We start from the raw sequence: 24,880 nt of genomic DNA on the forward strand, positions 1-24,880 counted from the left end.
TTTAGTACAGAGTTGACGACCTGTTCTGTTTATTTAAAAGAGCAAACGTCCTCTTCATTAAAGAAATCAAATCAAATAAAAATAGAGGTATACAGTGGAAGCCCAGATGGCCCGGTGTCCGCTGGGACTTGAACACAGTTTACATTTGTGGCTCTAAGAGCCCAGAAATTATTATTACCTGCGGCCATGAAACTTTACCGCCCCTCACTACGAGACCTGGACTATTTTTACTTGTAACATCTTGTTTATATTGTAAACAGTTGGTTTAACTTTGGAATAGTTAACATTGTTTACTTCCGCTGAGAACGGGGTGCTTCCTGTAGTTCGCTTGTGAAGCAGCCAATCAGCGTGTGGAAGAAAAGGTCATTGCTCAAACAGACCGGAAAGAGGAAGCAGAATCTCCGAAAGAGCGCCTTGATTGAAAATAGAGACGTTACAGAAAGGTAAGCCTAGTGTCGCTTTACCGTTAAACAAACCATAAAAACAAATTCATCTCTGTAAAGTAATTAACTTCTCATTCAAAGACGTTTTGTTGCAACAATAAATTCGCTGAAAAAAGTTTTTACAAGTTTTTTCGTCCTCATAACCGGTTGAAACGGTCCATAACTCGACAGCTGATAAACATCTCGTTCATGAAATGTTCCAGAAATATCTAAAAGACCGAGCGACTTAGATAGAAACAGATGTTGGAGCCTTTAGTCTGAACACTGAATGAAACATTTCGACAAATGTCAGTAACATCAAACTCAACAGAACACTTTGTGTTCAGGGGTTCATGTAATAACTGAACAACACGAGCAGTCGTTACTTGCTTACGTTGAACTGTTCCTTTAAGATGTAGTTGAGTGGAATTCGCCTTGAGGTGACTGTTGTGATTTGGCGCTGTTTAACTAAAATTGCATTGAATTCGGGTGTTTTCAGTCCCATTGTCACAGAGGTAGAAAATCAAGCATGCATCTAGTTGTGCAGTCTGCTGATTATTCTAAAGAGCTTGCTGAATTTGAGCGTCGTACTGTAATAGATGCTACTGTTGAAAACAGTCAGTTTGTGACATTTCTTCCCTCTGAGATATTCCATGACCAGCAGGTACTGCAAAGTGGAAGCGTTTGGAAACCGCAGCAGCTCAGCTTTGAAATGGTATACCATGTAAAGTTACAGGGCAGGTTACTGACTGCTGAGGCACATGTGCATAAAAATCATAAATCCTCTTCTGATTCAATAACTGCAGCCTTCCAAACATCCTCTGGGATTATTCTCAATACTGGGAGCTTCATGGAAGGGGCTTCCATGGCTACCACCTGTAGGCGTTATGTGTTGGTGGCCTAGTAATTTTGTCCATGTAATGTCTTTTGGTTTCATTTATGGTTCAATATTGTTCAATATCATTAAATAAATATATATATATGTATATATATTTATTTAATGATATTTATCAGACAAAACAACAAAGAATTGTTATAATGTGCCATTCTTGTTTTGCGCTTTATTTTAAAGACTTTTTTTCCTCCAAAGCTGAACTCTGCAGATGCGTGTTATGCTTGGAAGTTACCATTTTCTGAGCAGGCAGAAGCATATGCTCCACCATATCAAACAAATTATTTAAAAAACAAACAAAACTCAGTTCACACATCTATCCACAAATATTCAGTCATTTAGGGAAGCGTTACATCTTTTACCTCTAGTGGTCTGCTTTCCTTTACTGTGGTAGATAATTCACTTTGGTTGTGTTTCTTTTCTGTTCTTGTCACAGTGAGGATGAGTTTCTCGCCTCGCCCTTTGGATCCTCTCGGGTGCAGCAGTGTCCAGGAGCAGAGAGACTTGTGGCAAAGAAAATTCTGTCGAATAGCCAAAGAAATGGTGCAAACAGAACAACGCTACTGCCAAAAGCTGGAGCTGGTCACCACTGTATGTACTACAGCATATTTGACCTATTCATGGTCTTAAAATCATACAGCATGTATTTCATAATGTAATATGACTTATGTGTCTGAATACTTAAGTGCTAGTACTAATGTCAGACTTTTGATGCTAAGGGTACCCACATACTGTTTGACTTTTGTCTTTATTGGATAGTTACAGTACAGTCAGGAAGTGTGGCACTAGAATGACATGCAGTAAAGTTTTTATAGGCCAGGAATCGTCTTAAGGGCTCCTCTGAGGTAATTTTTGCCTTCGTGAAATTTGCTTAAACCATTTTCCATTAGCTATCTTGGCTATATTTAGGGTCCGAGCACTAAAAGTGGAGGAGCCGTATTGTGTTTCTATTTACTGTATGATAAATGAAGCTGTATCTGCTACATTCATTATTTTGGCAAAATAATTGCCTAAACATGGTCAAAAACTCATGAAATTCTGCACACACATCAGGTCTGGTGAAAATGTACAGATCTTATTGGTTTCACGTATGGATATTACAAAATGTCTCCATAGCGCCACCTATGAAAGTATTACCAGCACTTAGAGTGAGCTACAGGAATACAATATGATAACATCCCAAGACACAAAAAAGTGGACCTTTAACCCAAACCTAACAGTAAGTCTGCCATTTTGATTTCAATACGACATTTTGACGATTTCTTGATATACAGTCCTGATCAAAAGTTTAAGACCACTTGAAAAATGACAAAAAATCCTATTTTCCTGGTTGGATCTTAACAAGGTTCCAAGTAGAGCTTCAACATGCAACAAGAAGAAATGGGAGTGAGACAAAACATTTTTTTGAGCATGGAGTTTATAGAAATACTGAGCAGAGACTCTGCCTCCAACAAAGTTTTAAGTTTTAGTGCATCCATTTTCTCACTGAGGATGTATTTGGCCCTGAACTGTGGATCCACAAAAAGGGCAATGTCCAACAGGTAACAGGTCACTGGTAGTTTTCTGCATATTGTTTGTTGTTGAGCTAATCCACATCGCTGGACTTCATGGATTTACGCAGCTCTCCTCTCCAGGTGCGAGGTGACTAGTGTAGCACATGTCTGGCATACGACAGTGTCTCATATTCTTCTCCTGAAAGTGCGTCAGTGAAGTCCTGAAAGGGTTTCAGAGCTTTCATAACTGCCTCCAGGACCTCTATGTCCTGCCACACAAGAGGTCTGATTGTTCTGTCGACAGACCAGACTTTAGAAAGTTCCTGCTCCAGAACCCCTGATCTTGATCCCCTGTGAGTTGCTGCCTCTGTGATTAGCTGGTGACTTGGAAGACCCAGTGGGCATCACCCACACCATGTCCTGTAACACACAAAATACAAACTTTGAAAATCACTTTGATTTTTATGTTAAGAGCAGATCCCTCAAAGGCAAATTAACATCCATCTCTGTTTAGTAGGTTATAAGTAGGGTATAGTATAAGATTGTATAAGTATGCAGGGCTTGCAAAATCGCTAGCCCGACGTCCCGGGGCTAGCGAACTTTCCAGTCGGGCTACCAAAATCTATCTCAGCCCTGCCCGTCGGGCTATCATAGGAAGGAAAAATATATGTCATTGCTTTTGCATTCTTTCGGAAATGTAGCTGAGTAATTATGTCATTGGCATCGGGGAGCCACTGTCAATATGTGACATATTGAAATCGCGTTTGAATTTGCGCTTGCTTTTTGCTTTCACTTTGCGATTGCGCGAACTGTGTATAGAGAGCGGCAGCACTGATCGGTGAGTGACGATTAATTGCGCACCGATTCCTATGAGATCGTCTTATCACTCATTAGCTTACTATTCAAACCTGACAAGTGAAATCTCCCACAGCAAGCTTAAACATGTGAGAGGTTGATTGTGCAGAGAATCGCTGACCGTTATGTAAGTACGTGTGTAAAAGCAGCAGGATATATATTTTAGTTCTGCTGAGCCAAATAAGACAAGTCAGGGTGAAGAAGTGACAGCCAAAGAAAAGCCAACCACAAAACGTAAAAGTTATGACAAATCAGACTATGAGGGAAAAAGAAAGTGCAGCTTTATGGTTTCATGGACAAAAGAATTTCTGTGGCTGGAATATGACGAGCTAAATAACCAGGGGTGCACATAAGTGGTCCGCAGCTGTCAAAATAAAAAACGCGCACCAGATAAGAAGTTGCAACGCGCGTTTGCGTACATAAGATTTTCTGGAGGAGGACAGACATTTGTTTAGAACTCTTAAAGCAAGCTCCTTTAAGCAATTACTTTGGTGTTCCTCCACCTCCAAAGAAATGTCAGAAGGAGTCCGAACCGCAAAAGAAGCGCGTATTCTCGGAAAAGTGGTTGCAGGAGGTGAGCTGGCTTCAAACAAATGATGAACGCACAGAGATGTGGTGCAGAATATGCCGTGAAAATCCCACTCTAGCGGACAAAAACAGTGCCTTTAATATGTACGCAAACGCGCGTTGCAACTTCTTATCTGGTGCGTGTCTTTTATTTTGACAGCAAATGCGCACCTGCGGACCACTTATGTGCATCCCTGTAAATAACATAATATTCTGCCGGGTGTGTTGTTGGTTTTCCCTCGATTTCTGAGTCGACAAGCGCCTTTGTTACTGGGACCAGTAATTTTAAGAAAGACCCCCATTAGAACCCATGAGAAATGCAAGAAATGCATTATTGCTCAGTCTGCAATATCTTTCCCAGAACAAACACCAATTGCAAAGAACATACTAAAAATAAACCTGAAAAATCTGTTTAGAACAGCGTACTATGTTGCAAAGAGTGAACTACCACTGGCAAAATTTAGCAGTCTTTGCAAACTTAAAAAAAAAATAAATGGCCTCGATCTTGGTTCCACTTACCTCTTACCCGTGACTTCAGTGGAAATTTCAAATTCAGGATCTGACACAGACTGATTCATGTTCTACACAGTTCTTACAAGTTCATAGAAATTTCTGTTCAATTAGAACCAAGTATTTGAGTTGATGATTGTAATTTTTATACAATGTTGTAATTTGTGTTTCAACAATTTGATTAATGTTTTGTTTCCGAAACAAAACATCAATCAAAAAATTGCTCTCTTTTTTATTCGGGCTACTTAAATTTATTTTGGGCTACCACAAACTGAAGAGTGCCTGCCCGAAGGGCTACCAGGGATTTTGAAATTTTGCGAGCCCTGGTATTAGAGCTGGGCGATATAAGATTTTTTCATATCACGATATGTTTTTTTCATTTCAGGCGATAACGATATATATCACGATATAAGCCAAATAACTATATTTGTAAGATTTAAATGTGCCGTTGCTCACAAGTAAAATGTGAAATAATCAGCAGCTTGTCTTGATTTTAATATTTATTTCCCATAATAAGTTCAACAGGGCAGATGTACTTAAGGAACATGAGAATTTTTCAGATAAATAAAGGCAAATATTGCAAACTACACAAAAGGCAGCCGCTAAAGCGTTTAAGTTTCAAAATAGAACAAACAAAACAGACAAAACTAAATTGTCAATTCCACTTAGAAACAAAATATTAATTCTGAAAATAAATCTTAGTTTGTTTTACAGAAGAACAGACAAAATTGACTAACTTTTGTCAATATCAAATAAACTGAGAACTAAAAGGAAATTTTCAATCTCTCCTTGTTGTATAGCTTTCTTAACTTTCTGAATCCTTTATCATCTGCAACTGAAAATAGTTGTGGATGATCACTATACCTTTCTAATGTCACGTTGTTGTCCCTGGCTCTCTTTCTCTCTCTCTCTCTCCCTCCCGCTCTGTTCCTGTGCTACTGCGACTGTAACTACCGCCCCCCCTCTGCTCAGCGCAAAGCACAAGGCTCGCATGGAGTGAAGCGGAAAAAAGTGCGAGAGAGAGGGAGAGAGAAAGAAAGAAAAAAACCCACGGCTCGCGATAAGGAGCCGGCTCGCGATAAGGAGCCGGCTCGCGTCGTTCACGTCAAGCCATTTCGTTCGCGACCGACACATCACTACGAAACACACTTTCCTCCGTTACCAGCGGCTGGCTGCTTCCCAAACAAATACACATGCGCGGCTTGGCACTTGTGCTGTACGTAACAAGTCACGTGACGTGACGCTGCGGCTGTGATTGGTTCGGCTCTGCGCTACTTAATTTGGATTGGCTGTTCTTCTTTTCTTTTCTTTTTTTAAGAGAGCAAGAGAGAGAGATGAGGTCTATCGCAATAGTTTAATTTTTCTATCGAGAAAAATTTATTTCGCAATACATATCGTTATCGTTTTATCGCCCAGCTCTACCTGGTATGTATATTTTTAGATATTTCAGTTTCAGTCGCTTATGTATTTCATAATGTTTCCCTGTCTCATCTCAGCTGGGATCCTCATAGTGTTACAATCCTCAGTCTAATACAAGCACAGACACAGTCCAAAGGTCTGATAATTTAAATAAGTACCAGTTTTGTATGTGGTAGATGTAGAACCTGGCTATCACTTATGAAAATAATTTTCTTGTGGCCAACAGACATATTTAGCTCTATAAGTGATACTGTAAACTTTTTATTTAACATTATTCCTAGCATTTTTTTGTTATTTCAAATCCACTAATGAAGTATTAAACTCATCAATGGCCAGATGACATATTGGCCTCATTGTCATTTGTTTTAACAACCAGTCCAGTCAGGTTGAACTTCCAGCTTGTGGGGGCATCCTGCGATCTCGGGCAAAGTAGTTGGTCTGGAGACGGGCACTTTTCAGTTCCCGGTCTTCCAAGAAATGTATAGTGACACTCATGTATGGCTCACAGGTCCTACATATCGGTGGTCAGTGCAAAGTGAGACACTCTGGTGAGCCGGGCAACCAGACCTTCTCTAACTTCAGTAGGCATTTTTGGTAATACTTCTCTAGTAAACAGTGTTGAGGAGTAACGGAATACATGTACTGGCGTTACGTATTTAAAATACAAAATATGAGTAACTGTATTCCATTACAGTTAAAAAGGTGGTATTCAGAATACAGTTACTTTGTTGAAATAAAAGGATTACACAGCGGTCTTTTGCTGTTTCATATGTTAGGCTGTCTCTCAGTCTCACACCCGTGTCACCCCTACTTGCAGCCCGCATAATGACGTGAAGAATTTTAAAAAAAAATTATTTTGCCAAAAATGATTTAATATGAAGGCAATAGGCAGAGTGTTACAGGCATCGCCCTAAAGATCGTAGCCTCGTGGGCAGTGTAGTCCGTGCTGCAGGGAGAATGGACTGCCATACCCGTGATGTGTCTGTGAGAGAGGGAGGGAGAGAAAGGAAAAGTCCGAGCTGTCACGGAGCAGAAACGGGAGCTGGAAGCATGTAAATATAATAATAACCACTGCAGCCAAGAAGAGTGCCTGACGAGCCCAGCTGTAAGTAAGCTATTAAGACTCATCTGTACACTGTGTTCGTGTTTTACTCGAAACAATAAGTTCCGTTGGAGCAGCCTTTCAACGCCTCTCTCTGTCTCTCGCTAGCAAAGTTGACCCAGACAACACAGTAAAGCTAGTTTTTGGCTACGAGCCGTATTAGCCAGATGTCCCTTTACTACGGTTCGGAGCCGCGGACCTGTTTTATATACACACAGAATAGTTTTCTATAAGAGATCGCTGCAAAAAGTGCAGCCTTACCTAATGTCTACCTACTGTTACTCATTTATATTAAGATTTAAACATCTAGTTGGTATTGGTATGGCGAGTAACCTTCAGTAATAGTAATAAATCACACAGCAATAGGACATTCATGTAGTTGTAAAAAGCATGATAATATATTAAGTAATCCAAAGTATTCAGAATACGTTACTCTCATTGAGTAACTTAACAGAATACGTTACAAAATACATTTTGGGGCATGTAATCTGTAGTGGAATACATTTTAAAAGTAACCTTCCCAACACTGCTAGTGAAGCAGTTCCGAATAGGTAACTAGTATCTTCTTCAAGGGTATTTAGCAGTTGTATACCCTCTTGTTCTACGCTTGAGATGGGGATAATGTAAGGTAAAGACCCTACGATAATACATATAGGACATCCTGATAATAATGAATTACAGTAGTCCAGCCTGGAAGTAATAAATGCATGAACTAGTTTTTCAGCATCACTCTAAGACAGGATATTTCTAATTTTAGAGATGTTGCATAAATGGAAGAAAGCAGTCTTACATATTTGTTTAATATGTGCGTTGAAGGACATGTCCTGGTCAAAAATGACTCCAAGGTTCCTCACAGCATTACTGGAGGCCAAGGTAATGCCATCCAGAGTAAGAATCTGCTTAGATACCATATTTCTAAGATTTTCAGGGCCGAGTACAATAACCTCAGTTTGATCTGAATTAAGAAGCAGAAAGTTAGCGGCCATCCAGGTCTTTATGTCTTTAAGACATTCCTGCAGTTTAACTAATTGGTGTGTGTTACCTGGCTTCATGGATAGATAGAGCTGCGTGTCATCTGCATAGCAGTGAAAATTTATGCTATGTCTTCTAATGATGCTGCCTAAGGGAAGCATGTACAATGTAAATAGAATTGGTCCTAGCACTGAACCCTGTGGAACACCATAATTGACCTTAGTGGGTGAAGAGGACTCTCCATTTACATGTACAAATTGGAGTCTATTAGATAGATATGATACAAACCACTGCAGTGCAGTACCTGTAATACCTACAGCATGTTCTAATCGCTCTAATAGGATATTATGGTCAACAGTATCGAACGCAGCACTGAGGTCTAGCAGGACAAGCACAGAGATGAGTCCACTGTCAGAGGCCATAAGAAGATCATTTGTAACCTTCACTAAAGCTGTTTCTGTGCTGTGATGAGCTCTGAAACCTGACTGAAACTCTTCAAATAAGCCATTCCTCTGCAGATGATCTGTTAGCTGTTTGACAACTACTCTTTCAAGGATGTTTGATATGAAAGGAAGGTTGGAGATTGGCCTATAATTAGCTAAGACTGCTGGGTCTAGAGATGCTTTTTAAGTAAAGGTTTAGCCAGCTTGAAGGCCTGTGGTGCATAGCCGATTATTAGAGATTGAAGCATTAAACTCATCTAACACTTTGAAACTGAACCATCTCCCAATAATTTAATTAGTTTTCTTATTACCAACCAGCTTCTGTTCAGTAGCTACTGTTGTGTCCTTATGTCTCCATTCTGTTGCTGCCTGCAGGTGAAAGGGAGAGTGACATGTATGTAGTGAGGGAGAGAGGTGGGGCAGAGGCAAATGTGGACGAGAGAAGGGCGAACTAGCAGCTTCACACGTAGAATTGTAATGTAATATAAACTGTATCGATATAAATGTATTTTGCATGAAAGTATATCCTAACCTTCCTTCACCCCATCTTAATTTATACTTATTTAGAATTAAATAAGAATAGAATTGTTTATGCATTTAGTATAAAAATGTTTCCTATAATTGTCATTGTGGGAGCGAGCTGTATCGCTCTCTTGGGGAACGTGGGCCTCCACCTGTCTGTTAGTGGTGCAGTGGGTGGTGAAGATTATCCAGGATGTATAAGGGTTTGATCAGTCACCTCTTCTCCATCGCACCTTTAAAAGTCGGAGTAACTTTTGATAATTCAAGGAAACAAGAAGACTTTGATACCTTGAGAACCCGTCTATAAAGATCTGATCGGCACGTCTGTGGAGGTTGTGTATATTCCAGACCCGAGGTGGAATTCATCATATTTGCCACAAAGAGAGAACAGCCTTTTTCTACTCACTGCTGCTGCCCAGTTTCTACACAATTATTCACCCCCCATCCGTTCACTCCAATTAGGAGTCATTTTAGGCCTAATGCACATTCAATTTGCTAATCCCATTTTCACTTCAAATGACTTGAGACCAGCACAGCTGTCTCTTTATTGTCAGTGCTGTGGTACGACAGTGTCCCTCTGCATTTGTGCTTCAAATTGGCTCTTCCAAAATAATCATAGCAGTCAGAAAGTGGGCTGTAGGACAGCAACAGCTCAGCCTTATAGTACCTGCTGCTGTTAAATGTCCTGTTTTTCTGTCTAGCTTTACTTTTAGGGTTGTCAGCAATAAAAGCACCTGCTTATCAAAAACATCACCAGAAGCCTATCCACTCAGAGACAACCGAGTAACACAAGTGCTGAAAGATAATGTCCCTTTGTCTCTTTCTGCTCTGTTTCTTTGCAGTTCTTTGTGGACATTTTGAAGGCCAAAGGAACCCTGAGGTCGGACATTAGAGAAGACATTTTCTGTTCAATTAAAGCTATTCAATCAGTAAACCAGTAAGTATTCTCTGAATAATTTAAAGAATATCCTTGCTCTGGGGATTGTGGTGAGAGCCTGTGTATAGATAGGCATGCTTAGTTTGTCTGTTCTGCAAGAATGCAGCATAGATAAACTCTTGGTTTACCAAAGCACAGTCCTTATCTTCAGATTAGCAAAGGGTAGTGTTATTGTACTGCAGTGCAGAGTAGTTCTTTTCCTTAGTAGATGTATATCACAAACAAACAGCATTATTATTATCGCAGAATATTAATGCACTTTCTCGCTAATGACCAATTCTGAGAAAAACTGATCTTACCGCATGTCTAGACATCAAATTGATTCGTTTGTGTTGATGCTGTAAAATTCAGATCCCCGAGTCCGCGCGAATGACTTAAAATAAACTGGTTGAGGTTTGAAGTTGGAACGTGTGCATGTTGAGGCCCTGGATTTAGCTCTGCAATCCATAAATCAATATGATAGAGAAAGGGGCTCAAAATGGGTTTTGGAAGCTGACAGGAAAACTGATATTTTCATTTCAAAGTATTTTAAACTACGACTGGTCCAAATATGGGTCATTCCTACTGTTCCATGCCATTTTCAGATTGTAATGTCATTTTTAAAAATTCCAATTTTCCATGATTTTGTCACTACATTTCAAAGAAAAGTTGCTATAAAATATATTGGTCAGGTCAGGATATTGTGCTGTAACAATGATCCATATTTTCCACACATGGCACAACTTGTTACAGGACAGGGTCATCTCTGTTACTGTTTTAAATGTACAGCCACTTTCATATTTCCATCTTTGAAGAGCTAAACAGTCCCTGCCTTTAATCTGTAAGTGTATTTTTAAGAGGGTGTTAATATTTTCTAATAAAAAAGACCAAGATGGTAAACTGGACAGGAGAGTGAACGGAAAACAACCTACATGTGCCACACATTCATGGGAAGAACAATATTTGATTTGCATGTAGAAAGAATGTCACGGGTGTTTTCAGCTGGTATATCTGCCAAAGGTGGCCACTCTGATGAGTCAGACATTTGGAATATATTTTGGTCCATAAACTGACTCCACGATTTATTTTTTTAACTCCAGTTGCTTATTTGTACCATCCTTTCATTTCAGAGTGCAGTGAGCCATTAAACTGCATAAATCACACTAAAAAAATAGGGTGTTCTAGAACATTAGAACGATAGTGTAGATATATATTAAATAAATAAATAATAAGGCATGGCCTGGCAGTGTGAGTGCGAATGGTTGTCTGTGTCTAAGTGTTAGCCCTGCGACAAACTGGCGACCTGTCCAGGGTGTACCTGCCTCTCGCCCTAAGACAGCTGGGATAGGCTCCACCCCCACAAACCCCCCCACGACCCTGACAAGGATAAGCATAAGAGAATGGATGGATAAACTCAAGTATGCTGATAGCCTCTTTGAAGTCGTATCTGTAATTCATGTTTGCTTATAAGTCTAATGTAGGAAGTGTCCTTGTATTTTCTTATTCATATGAGAAAGATTGCTCGTAGCCTGTAGTTTATTATCAGACTGCACAGCATGGGAAACTGTAGAGTAGGTGCTTCGGAGACCATTGATTGGGAATTCCATTTCCAAGCTAAATAATGAGTTCTATGAGTTCCCCGAGGCCCCTATCCCCTGCAGACTGACAGGCTTTTTCATTGAGATTCCCGCAATGAAGATTGAGGTATGCATTACACAGTCTGATGTATTGGATAAATGGTTTTGGAGTTCACATACTGTTTATCTTCATTATGAAGTCCTTATTTAATCAGTGATGTAAATATAATGACAAGCTCTCGAGATAAAACGGGCCATGGAGATTCAGTGTACCAGTGCCGCAGTGGTTCACCACTAGGAAATGATTCAATATGTATGTGAAATTTTTTGATACTTGAAACTTCAAGTAATGCAATCATCACTCAGTTCAGCAACAGGAAATAGGAATGCAAATGTGTCCGGACCTGGACCCGGCTCTGCTAGGCGACAGTGGACGTAACATAAATGAGCCCAGAGACCAGGGGGTTAGATAAAAAGAAAAACACAAGGTTTATTAACACAACTGAAAACCGTTAGTGAAACAACTCACTATGCAATAGAGTGAGTTTAAACAAACATAACAAACAACTCAAATAACACTAATAACACCAGTAGAACACTACGCATCTAAACATCTCACAGGAGGCAACTCAAAAACAAAGGCTCAAAGGGCAGCAGTGCAAAGACAAAGGCAAGAGGGACAGTCTACACAGTCTGTTCGCATCAACAAGTCCCCCACGAATGAAGGATCCTCAGCCTTTTATATTCTCAGGTAATTGCAGGCAGCTGTGTCATTGGTCTGTCGTACTCAAGGCTCCTGCAGCAGCCAATGGTGTGAGTGGTCTGGCACACTCTGATCTGCATGAAGTTGGGGCGGGCATAGGTCCGGGCAAATGTTACTGTTTTTCTCTAATGTGTAATATGCATTTAGATCCATATATATTTGGGCACTGCCACAAATGTAGTTACTATTACTGCTTACCAAAATAAGAGTGTTGGCTTATTAATGTGCAGGCTTATTTATAGTATATTTATACTCATTCAGGTTAGAGGAACCGCTCAGGACTGACGTCTCTATAATATGTAATCCCTGCTTTTTAAATGGTCCAAATGTAATTAGACAGTTAAAAAACAAACTGCTGTGCAATAATTATTTTGTATGTCTTTGTAGATTAAGTATAACGTTGACATTTGCATTGATTTTATGTCTCTTTCCATTAAATTGAAATGACCATAAAAGTGAGCAGACTTCCAAATTCAACAGTGGATCAAATAATGATTTCCCTCACTGTATAGAGCTGTTAGTGCTGGTACTGGTGATGCCAGTCACGAGTTTTTAAAAATAAGTGGTGCATTCTGCAATAGCCAAGTCAGTAAACTTGTCGGCCCAATAGATGATTCATTTTATTTCATGGCAAAATACTCACAAACAACAACTGAAAACGGCTGAAATAAATGTCAAAGCATCACGAAAGGAAGAAAGCTACTGCTCGGTGATGCCCGCTTTGTTTGGTGATATCCCGTCTTCACGTTGTCATTTCCTGCCAGGAATCCATAATAAAATATTTAAAATGATTAGTGGAGAGTAGGCAAATATGTAGGATAAAGGTGGTAATACCTGAAATGTTTATATGACATTTGGATAAAAGGCTGCATTTCATTCAACTGAAATTAAAGTGATGGGCAGTTGGGGAAGGAAGTTAGTGTGCAGCACTGGTCCAGAATGCAAACTGTGTGGACCAAGCACAAAAACAGAAACAAAGAAAAGAACACAGAAGCTGTGAAAGAGACATTGATGTAATGTGGGGGAAAATGAACGAGTGTCTCTGCAAATACACGATTTCATTAGACCCATCAGAAAAATTGATAAATTATTGGTGATCACACCGATCCCCCAGATCATAGTTCATTGGCACAGCCATATCACCAAACAACTGCCCATTCATTCAATTTAGTTCAATTTTATTTATACAGCGCCAAATCACAGCAACAGTCGCCTCAAGGTGCTTTATATTGTGAGGTAGACCCAACAAAAAAAAAAAAACAACAATCATATGACCCCCTATGAGCAAGCACTTTGGCGACAGTGGGAAGGAAAAACTCCCTTTTAACTGGAAGAAACCTCCGGCAGAACCAGGCTCAGGGTTCTGCTCAGTGAAAGAAGGAAGACAGGATAAAGACACGCATTCACTTTGTTGTGAATTCACTGACACGTGTCAGTATATGCAAAGCAGACATTTTTGTCTTTATTTACCCAACTCCAGATTGCAGTAGGTGTATCAGTATAGACTCAGTTCTCTTTAATCTACATAAGAAAAAGCGATGAAAAGTGACCCTTTCCTTTATCCCTTTCATTCTCTTCTTGACTGTTGGAGAACAGAGAGAAAGCAGAACCCAACTGTGCTCACTTTCCAACATATAATAAATAGAAATCATAAATGTGTCAGTGCTGTCAGTGGAGTCAGTGTGGAACATGTCAGCATTACATTTGGGGAGGTGAGGTTGTCATTAAAGTAGGTGGAGTCTAGGATGTAGCTCAGACACTGGACACTGTGTGGGTAAAACGGCTGACATCACATTGTGTGGGTTTTTTTTTGAGAGTAACAAAATGCTGGTTTAATGCTTTACTATTAGCAAGCTGTTTATTCCATTTACAGTTTCTCATGTTTCATCCTGTGTTTTGAGAGTTGCCATTTATCTGTTGAGCCTTCTCCAAATAATGGTGACGTGGCCTGAATTGTTTGGGTTCGGTTGTATTCATCCACGATGCCGCAACTGCTTGGAATTAATCCGGATGACACACATGGAATGCTAATGTCATCTCCACGTTGCTGATGGTCGGACAATTTAATTGCTGTGGAAAAAAATGTAAAAAATGTAATCCATAATTTCATATTTATCATAATAGTCTCTGTCAGAAAGAGGGAAAGAAGCGGAAATACATTTTTTCCTGCCCTTTGCTCTCGTTAGAACCCTCTCGGCTTCTCCTGCATCTCCCGATTATGAACAGAGCCTACCTTTGCCGGCAACTTCATTAAAATCTATTTAAATCAACTTCAACAGTCAAGTGCTCCTTCTCACAGCTTGTATGAGCAGAAGTCTCTGGGAACATCATTAGAGAATGTGTGTGCGTGAATATGTGGTACTTCCTCTAAGTTCAAATAACAAGCTCCTTCGCAAGTGTCAACACCCCCAACCAATTGCTTAAGTTCGGCAGGCGTGTTCTTACTACAAAGTAGCCCTGGGTGCTCTGAAGGTACATCTGTCGTCTGGGTCCCAGTAAATACGTCACCCATGGGGAAAGACACACTACAGAACCTTGACTGCTAAATCTCTCATTAACAGGGAAGCAATCCTCTGAACTCTGCTCAGCCTCCTCACTTTCTGTAAATGTGTATGCCTTTGTTGAAAATGATGCTTCAGATGCGATCTAACCTCACATGAGCTCCTTCTCAGGGAGCGTGGCACTGATGCAAAGAAGCAGTGCCGTCTCAGACAATAATGCACACTAACTCAACTCGAGGCTAAATGCTTGCTAGGAGAGTCAACTTTAACATGAACGTCTCAAAGGTCTGTGATGCACAAAAAATGTGCCACGTATATTAAAATAGTTCTTGATACCATGTCCTGTGGATTTGTTAAGGATGTTGTGACTCAGGAGTAACATGCCACATACGACTTACTTGTGCTGCCCCTAAACTAAGCGACAGTGATCCAGTGAAACTGACTGCCGTAGCATGTTCTAAATATATATGGAGTCTTTCATTTAACAGACTGGTTTACAAAACCAAAGAAAAAGACAGGAAAGCAAATATTAAATACACATTTTGCTTTGTACTAATACAGGATTAATTGTTTGCTAAAATTGATACCATTTGTTATTATACAAAAATGATATACAAATTAGTGTTATGGATCATGTTAGCTGATTAATAAATTTAATTAATTTCAAAGCAAAAAGGGACAACAAAGAGAACCGGGGATTTTTTTTTTTTTTAATAACCTGGCTTTTCAAACATTGGCAACAAAAGCATGCAACACATGGAAAAATAACTTGCAATAGATCCTGTTTAAACGTGTGTGTGTGTGTGTGTGTGTGTGTGTGTGTGATTCTCCTCTCAGGACTCTACTTATCCATTTGGAGAATGGCTACTTTGGCAAAGGGCTTGACCAGTTCTCCACCCATATGCACCATTACTACACATATGTGGATAACATTTATAAAGCCCAAAAAGTGCTTCAGGTATGAACATTATATTTGTACTTGGTTCAGACTGTTAGTCGATCTTTTTTGTCACTGATGTCAGTTTTTCTATTTTCATCTATTTACTGATTTCTTGTTACATTGTATAGCAAAGTACAACAATTTTATCAGATCAAATTTATTATGTAGTTTTACTGTGAACTTCAAGAATGCAAGTGTTTTCACAGAATGTAACAATTTTCTACATGTTGATAGATGTAAAGAAACGTGCTGCTGCTTCTTCATACGGTAGCCAAAGTGGATAATCTGTCTCCATCTTAACCTATCATTTGCATCATACCAAACCTTTGCATATGCTCCTTCACTACATCCATGAGTTTTCTCTCTGGTCTGCTCCATAATCAACATCCTCCATTTTTAATCCTATGCATATTAGTGCTTCCTAACAAAGATCTTGGTGCCTTCAGCTCAGCCACCTTCAACTTGGCCTTTTGTCTTTTTGTCAGTGATAATCTTCAAACCATACACACAGTTAGATCCATATATATTTGGACACCGACATAAGTTCCTTCCATCCATCCATCTTCATCCGCTTTATCCGAGGCCGGGTCGCGGGGGCAGCAGCCTAAGCAGAGAAGCCCAGACCTCCCTCTCCCCAGCCACCTCCTCCAGCTTATCCGGGGGAACACCAAGGCGTTCCCAGGCCAGCCGAGAGATATAATCTCTCCAGCGTGTCCTGGGTCTGCCCTGGGCCTCCTCCCGTGGGACATGCCCGAACACCTCACCCAGGAGGCATCCTTGTCAGATGCCCGAACCACCTCAACTGGCTCCTTTCGATGTGGAGGAGCAGCGGCTCTACTCTGAGCCCCTCCCGGATGGCCGAACTTCTCACCCTATCTCTAAGGGAGAGGCCAGCCACCCTTCAGAGGAAGCTCATTTCTGCCGCTTGTATCCTCGATCTCGTTCTTTCGGTCACTACCCACAGCTCGTGGCCATAGGTGAGGGTAGGGACGTAGATCGACCGGTAAATTGAGAGCTTCGCTTTTACACTCAGCTCCCTCTTCACCACGACGGACCGGTGCAGCGTCCGCATCACTGCAGCCGCAGCACCAATCCATCTGTCGATCTCCGGCTCCCTTCTCCCATCACTCGCGAACAAGACCCCGAGATACTTGAACTCCTCCACTTGGGGCAGGAACTCATCCCCGACCCGGAGTGGGCAATCCACCCTTTTCCGGCTGAGAACCATGGCCTCAGATTTGGAGGTGCTGATCCTCATTCCCGCTGCTTCACACTCAGCTGCGAACCGCTCCAGTGTGAGCTGGAGGCCCTCACCCGATGAAGCCAACAGAACCACATCATCCGCAAAAAGCAGAGATGAGATTCTGAGGCCACCAAAGTGAAAGCCCTCCGCCACTTGGCTGCGCCTAGAAATCCTGTCCATAAAAATTATGAACAGAACTGGTGACAAAGGGCAGCCCTGGCGGAGCCCATCACCCACCGGGAACGAGTCCGACTTATTGCCGGCAATGCGAACCAAACTCTTGCAACGGTTGTATAGGGATCGAATGGCCCGTAGCAATGGGCCAGACACCCCATACTCCCAACACCACCTCCCACAGGACACCCGAGGGACACGGTCGAATGCCTTCTCCAAGTCCACAAAACACATGTAGACTGGTTGGGCAAACTCCCATGCACCCTCAAGTATCCTTGAGAGGATAAAGAGCTGGTCCAGTGTTCCGCGACCAGGACGAAAACCGCATTGTTCCTCCTGTAGCCGAGGTTCGACTAACGGACGAACTCTCCTTTCCAGCACCCTGGCATAGACTTTCCCAGGGAGCCTGAGGAGTGTAATCCCCCTGTAGTTGGAACACACCCTCCGGTCTCCCTTCTTAAAGATGGGGACCACCACCCCGGTCTGCCAGTCCAGGGGTACTGCCCCTGATCTCCACACAACATTGTAGAGGCGTGTCAACCAGGACAGCCCTATAACATCCAGAGCCTTCAGGAACTCGGGGCGGACCTCATCAACACCAGGGGCTTTACCACCAAGGAGTTGTTTAACTGCCTCAGTGCCTCAGTGGAAATTGGCGGGTCATTCCCCTCATCCCCAGACTCTGCTTCCTCCTCGGAAGACGTGTCAGTGGGATTAAGGAGGTCCTCGAAGTATTCCTTCCACCGCCTGACAATTTTCTCAGTCGACGTCAGCAGCGCTCCGCCAGCACTATACACAGTGCAGGTAGAGCACCGCTTTCCCCTCCTGAGACGCCTGACGGTTTGCCAGAATCTCTTTGAGGCAGTCCGAAAGTCTTTTTCCATGGCCTCTCCGAACTCCTCCAACACCCGAGTTTTTGCTTCAGCCACTGCCCGAGCCGCATTCCGCTTGGCCTGTCGATACCTGTTGGCTGCCTCCGGAGTCCCACAGGCTAACCAAGCCCGATAGGACTCCTTCTTCAGCTTGGTGGCTCCCTTCACCTCTGGTGTCCACCATTTGGTTCGGGGATTACCACCACGGCAGGCACCAACCACCTTGCGGCCGCAGCTCAATGCAGCAGCCCGGCGATGGAGACGCTGAACATGGTCCATTCGGACTCAATGTCCCCAGTCTCCCTCGGAATGCTGTTGAAGCTCTGCCGGAGGTGTGCGTTGAAGATCCCGCGGACTGGGGCCTCTGCTAGACGTTCCCAGCACACCCTCACTACGCGTTTAGGTGCACCAGGTCTGTCCAGCGTCCTCCCCCGCCACCTGATCCAACTCACCACCAGGTGGTGATCAGTTGACAGCTCAGCCCCTCTCTTTACCCGAGTGTCCAGAACATATGGTCGCAGGTCTGGTGATACGATTACAAAATCGATCATCGACCTGCGGCCTAGAGCGTCCTGGTGCCACGTGCACTTATGGACACTCTTATGTTCAAACAAGGTGTTCGTTATGGCCAAACTGTGATTTGCACAGAAGTCCAATAACAAAACACCACTCGGGTTCAGATCAGGGAGGCCGTTCCTCCCAATCACGCCCCTCCAGGTCTCGCTGTTGTTACCCACATGAGCATTGAAGTCTCCCAGCAGGACAACAGTCTCCAGGTGGGGCACCTTCCAGCACCCCCCCCAAAGGGACTCTAAGAAGGCTGGGTACTCTGAACTGCCACTCGGCGCATAAGCGCAGATGACAGTCAGGACCCGTTCCCGACCCTAAGGCGCGGGGAACAAACCCTCTCATCCACCGGAAAAACCCCAGCGTGCCGGCAGCAAACCGAGGGGATATTAGAATACCCACCCCAGCCCGCCGCCTCTCACCAGGGGCAACTCCAGACTGAGACAGAGTCCAGCCCCTCTCCAGGAGACTGGTTCCAGAGCCCAAGCCATGCGTAGAGGTGAGTCCGACTATATCTAGCCGGTACCTCTCAACCTCACGCACTAACTCAGGCTCCTTCCCCACCAGAGAGGTGACATTCCATGTCCCTATTGCCAGTCTTGGCAGCCGGGGATCAGTCCGCCAGGGCCTCCGCTCCTGGCCGCCGCCCAGCACACAATGCACCCGACCCCTATGGCGCCTCCTGCGGGTGGTGGGCCTGCGGGAGGATGGGCCCATGTCTCCTCTTCGGGCTGTGCCCGGCCGGGCCCCATGGACTAAGGCCCGGCCACCAGACGCTCGCCCTCGGGCACCCTCCCCGGGCCTGGCTCCAGGGCGGGGCCCCGGTAACCCTATCCCGGGCAGGGTAAACTGTTCCCTCGATGTTTTCTTCATAAGGGTCTTCTGAATCGCTCTTTGTCTGGTCCTCACCCAGGACCAATTTGCCATGGGAGACCCTACCAGGGGGCAAAAGCCCCCAGACAACATAGCCCCTGGGATCCCTGGGACACACAAACCCCTCCACCACGATAAGGTAGCGATTCACGGAGAGGGACATAAGTTTTTTTATTTTTTTATTTTTTTTACCTGTTTACCGAAGAATATTCCAAATATAATTGTGTTGTGGTTTGCAGTGTTTTGTGTTATTTCACTTTAAATTTGTTTAAAAGGAAAAAGCTGAAAATTTAAATAGTTAAAAGTTGAAATGTGAATAATTGTTTTTTTATATTATATAATTTATTTATTACATTTTATGTGGGGTGAATAAATAAAAGTATATTTACGGTGGCCCCTAGAGACAAAGCACGTATAAACTCCAAAACCAAACAGAAGTGCTCCAGGATGCTATGGGCAGTGTTGAGCTTTTGTTACCTAGTGGCTACACAAGCCAGGAAGTACCAACGACCAAATTTGGTGTGTGGTAGTAACAGGTAAATGAACATTTTTTTAAAACACTTTTTTCTATTTGAATATATATGAGTGTTTGTGTGTTAATACACAAACAATACACATATGCTTTCAATTGTGTAATTTAAGTGATCTAGGTAGCTCTGTTTTGGAAGTTCAGTTAACGCTAGAAATGTGTTTTGGAGTTTGTATGTGCTTTGTCTCTAGGGGCCACCGTATGTATTTATATATAAACATATATAAATAAAACCACGGTTTTTATTTTTTACATTAGTAATTCCTTAAATTCCTTAAATTAATTAAAGCAATAAAACAACCTGAAGAGCCGGTTGGGAGCCGAAAGAGCCGCCTCTTTTTAGTGAGCTGAGCCGAAAGAGTCGGTTCTCTAAAAAGAGCCGAAATTTCCACCACTAATGGACATAATGTGCAGACTCTCAGCTTTCGTTTGAGGGTATCCACATTCAAATTGGATGGAGGGTCTAAGAGTTTCAGCTTCTTGACATGTGACATCCAATTACAAAAGTAATTGGACATTTGAGTCAAAGGCTATTTCATGGACAGATGTGGGCAGTTCCTTTGATATGTCATTATCAATTAAGCAGCTAAAGGGCCTGGATTTGATTTGAGGTGTAATGCTTGTATTTCGAAGATTTTGCTGTGAACAGACAACATGCAGTCAAAGGAGCTCTCCATGCAGGTGAAACAAGCCATCGTTAAGCTGCAAAAACGGGAAAAAAACATCAGAGAAATTGCTACAGTCTTAGAAGTGGCAAAATCTTTGGTCCATCCTGAGGAAAAAGAAAGCATTGGTGACCTCAGCAATGCAAAAAGACCTGGATGTCCACAGATGACAACAGTGGTGGATGATCGCAGAATCATGGTGATGAGAAAACCCTTCACACCAGCCAATCGTGAACAACACTCTTGGATCGATATCCAAGTCTACCATAAAGAGAAGACTACTGTTCCACTGAAGGAAAAAGCACTCCAGACCATTATGGCGCCTCCTCCACTGTGGCGTGGAAAACTCCTCAGGTGGGATCTGCTTGTCATGCCAGTAACGTTGGAAACCATCAGGACCATCAAGGTTACGTTTGTTCTCATCAGAGAATAAAACTTTCTTCCACCTTTCAGTGTCCCATGTTTGGTGCTCTGTAGCAAAGTCCAAACGGTCAGTTCTGTGGCCTTCAAGGAGACGAGGCCTTTGAAGACGTTTTGTTGTTCTTGAAGCCCTTCAGTCTCAGATGCCGTCTGATGGTTATGGGGCTGCAGTCGGCACCAGTAACGGCCTTAATTTGGGTCAAGCATTGTCCAGTGTCTCGACCGACAGCCAATTGGATCCACCGGTTCAGTGCTGGTGACATTTTTTTGGGTCTTCCACTTGACTTTTTTGTTCCATAACCCTCAGAATGATTTAAGAAACTCCAACTCCAACAACCCGACCATGTTCAACAAGGGAAAGGTTTTTTTTTGCCTTTGCCATCAGAGCATCATGACAGTGTGACTACCTGACAGAAAATGACAATGAATCCACATTTTTGCACAGATTTGGCCTTTTAAAGGCATGTGGTCCTAAACTGTTAATCAGCTGTAAAACAGCCTGTTTCAGTTTAAGTGTTTTTTTCAATAAATTGCTCAAGAAAATGTTTTGTCTCACTCCCATTTCTTCTTGTTGCATGTTGAAGCTCTACTTGGAACCCTGTCAAGATTCGACCATGCAAAACAGGATTTTTTTGGTCATTTTTAAACTTTTGATCAGGACTGTGTTAATGATTTTGTTTCTCATCTGTTCCTGAGTGTCTTTAGATTGTGACGTGATTGCTTTTTGATAAGTTTTAGCGCACTTTGCATTGTCAGACAGGTTCCATCTAAGTGAGTTCTTGATTTAAGAGGTCTGGCAGTAATCAGGCCTGGGTGTGGCTAGTGAAATTGAACCTAGCTTTCCATAAAATGTGTTTAATCATATCACCACTGCAAGTAAGAATGGGCTCAGAGCTGGTCTCTGACCTAATCCGACTCCTGCCTCGACCTTCTCACTCCTACTGGACACCTTGATACTCTCCTGGTGTCTTCATACACTCCTCCACCCTCACATCTCTGGCACTGAGACTCAGTGAACGCCTTCTGACCTTTTCTATACTCAGGGGTGCACATAAGTGGTCCGCAGGTGCGCATTCGCTGTCAAAATAAAAGACGCGCACCAGATAAGAAGTTGCAGCGCGCGTTTGCGTACATATAAAAGGCACTGTTTTTGTCCGCTAGAGTGGGATTTTCACGGCATATTCTGCACCACATCTCTGTGCGTTCATCATTTGTTTGAAGCCAGCTCACCTCCTGCAATCACTTTTCCGAGAATACGCGCTTTTGTGCAGTTCGGACTCCTTCTGACATTTTTTTGGAGGTGGAGGAACACCAAAGTAATTGCTTAAAGGAGCTTGCTTCTTCAAAATCTTTAGGAGTTCTAAACAAATGTCTGTCCTCTAGAAAATCTTATGTACGCAAACGCGCGTTGCAACTTCTTATGTGGTGCGCGTCTTTTATTTTGACAGCGAATGCGCACCTGCGGACCACTTATGTGCACCCCTGTCTATACTGCACCATCTGAAAGCAAACATCACATCTGTAGTACTCTTTCTCAGCATGAAAGCATGCTATTACTCGCCGATTGTCATTTCTCTTCTTAACATACCTTCAGCAACCCTTTTCTATATCTTCATTGTATTGCTCATCAATGTTATTCCTCTGTAGTTACTACTGCTCTGCACATCACATTCATGAAAACTGGTCCCAGTACACTTCTTATAAATTGAGAGGCTATGTCTTGTAACTGTCTCTGAATAATCTCCCAGTGTCTTGTGTCCATTTTCAGATGCAGCTTAAGAAAAACAAGGCCTTCAGACGGTTCAAAAAACTGCAGGAATCCCGCCCAGAATTCAACAACCAGAAGCTGGAGGACTTGCTCCAACTCCCCCTGCAGCGGATTGATCAGTAAGATTATATATTATTATAATCCTAGTTAGGTTTAAAAAGAAACAAGAATCTAATCTCTAACTTTTTTTATAAACACTGCTGAAAAATGAAAGGAAAACTTTTTAACACCAGAGCAGGGGTAGGGAACTCCAGGCCTGGAGGGCCGGTGTCCTGCAGGTTTTAGATGTGTCCTTGATCCAACACAGCTGATTTAAAAGGCTAAATTAGCTCCTCAACATATCTTGAAGTTCTTCAGAGGCCTGGTAATGAACTAATCATTTGATTCAGGTGTGGTGACCCAGGGTGAGATCTAAAACCTGCAGGACACCGGCCCTCGAGGACTAACGTTCCCTACCCCTGCACTAGAGTATAATGTAACCTTTTTTTCCCACTAGTTTTGCATCTGGCTTTGTTCAGTGTCACTACTGTTAGCATGAGCCAGTAAAAGACCTTTTCCTTTGGTATCTACTCTGGTCGGCTCGGCAAGGCTCCACTCCGTTTTCAGGGTTTTCCATTAGGTGGTACCTGGTATTAGATCCATGTATAGCACATACTCAACCGGGGTTCTAAGCAATCTGAGACCTAAACCTTACGTTTTGTTGACTTGGGCATTTACAGTGTAGGGCCAGAAAAGTTCTGAAAATATTTATTTGTCACATTGTTCTGTCGAGGGCTGTCGAAATTAATGCGTTAACGCGAATTAATCCATCGTCAAGATTAATCTGATTAAAATTTGAAGCGCAATTAACCCATCTGCAGCGCAGAATGACTCAAAATCCCTGAAATGTCTCTTTCAACGCATTTTGGGCAGTTTTTCCAAGTAGAGTTACCTTCACACATGCGCAAATAAGCAGTTGATCTGGTAGTGAGAGGCAGCAGAGCCAGTCAACTCAATGTGACAGCACATTGGCCCTCTCGATGGGAAATTTGAGTATTAAAAAACCCCAAGATGGAACAGTCCACCGACATAAAGTATTATGCACATTTTGCAGGAAAGAGTTTTCTTTTCACCGAAGCACTCTCAGCTTAAACATTAACGCAGAGTTTACATTAGTCAGGGATGCTGATAACTCTTTGGCGCATCGCCCAGCTTGCGACAAACCAACCAGTTGGGGCCTCAGTAAGTCTACCTCGGACAAATTAACTGACACAATTGCCAAGTGGGCAGGGTTAGGCTGCCATTGACAGCCGGGGTGGCTGTGGTTTGTTGCGATTTGGCCTGTAAGGCAGGGTTAGGAGAGATGTGTTCACATGTTGGTGCCATACTCTACGCTCTTCTGACAGAAGAAAGTCCTTTGCCCTCCAGATGATGTGAATGCCGCACTATGGATGATAACTACTGCCATTAACAAGACTGACCAGCTGATATACAATACGGCAGCAGTGATCAGTGAGATGCTTGGCTACAAGTTTTATAAGCCACAAGGAGCAGTACCTTCCATGGAGAAGGAGACTACAGGCCAAGATCAAGGTAGCACGGAGAGAGGTTAGCAAACTATCGGAGCTGCAGAAAGGTCCAACAAAGAATGTGCCGAACAAGTACAGCAGATTGTCCATACCAGAGGCCTTGAAAACTGTCAAGTAACGACTCACAGCCTTGGCCAGCCGCTTGAAGAGGTACACCAGAGAAATCGAAGGCATGAGAATAAACCAGCTGCTCTGATTTTACAAGAAGGCCTATGACTTGATGCCCTACACCTGGATCCTGGAATGCCTAGAACTATACAAGATAAACAGGACCCTAAGAGCCTTCATCAGGAAGGAGGATGTGGCG

At 42.7% G+C, this 24,880-nt stretch overlaps 1 protein-coding gene across 1 annotated transcript in view; it reads left to right on the top strand.

Moving 5' to 3' along the window:
- Positions 1–309: 309 nt before the first annotated feature.
- Positions 310–24,880, top strand: part of arhgef39 (Rho guanine nucleotide exchange factor (GEF) 39) — a 63,503-nt gene continuing 38,932 nt past the window's right edge. The window contains exons 1-5 of the mRNA XM_031726302.2: positions 310–443; positions 1,751–1,905; positions 10,040–10,134; positions 15,792–15,912; positions 23,006–23,124. Coding sequence (XP_031582162.1) covers positions 1,756–1,905; positions 10,040–10,134; positions 15,792–15,912; positions 23,006–23,124 — 485 coding nt within the window. The 5' untranslated portion in view covers positions 310–443; positions 1,751–1,755. The remainder of the gene's footprint in view (positions 444–1,750; positions 1,906–10,039; positions 10,135–15,791; positions 15,913–23,005; positions 23,125–24,880) is intronic.

The sequence above is a fragment of the Oreochromis aureus genome, linkage group 17 (assembly GCF_013358895.1).
Source record: "Oreochromis aureus strain Israel breed Guangdong linkage group 17, ZZ_aureus, whole genome shotgun sequence".
Lineage (NCBI taxonomy): Eukaryota > Metazoa > Chordata > Actinopteri > Cichliformes > Cichlidae > Oreochromis > Oreochromis aureus.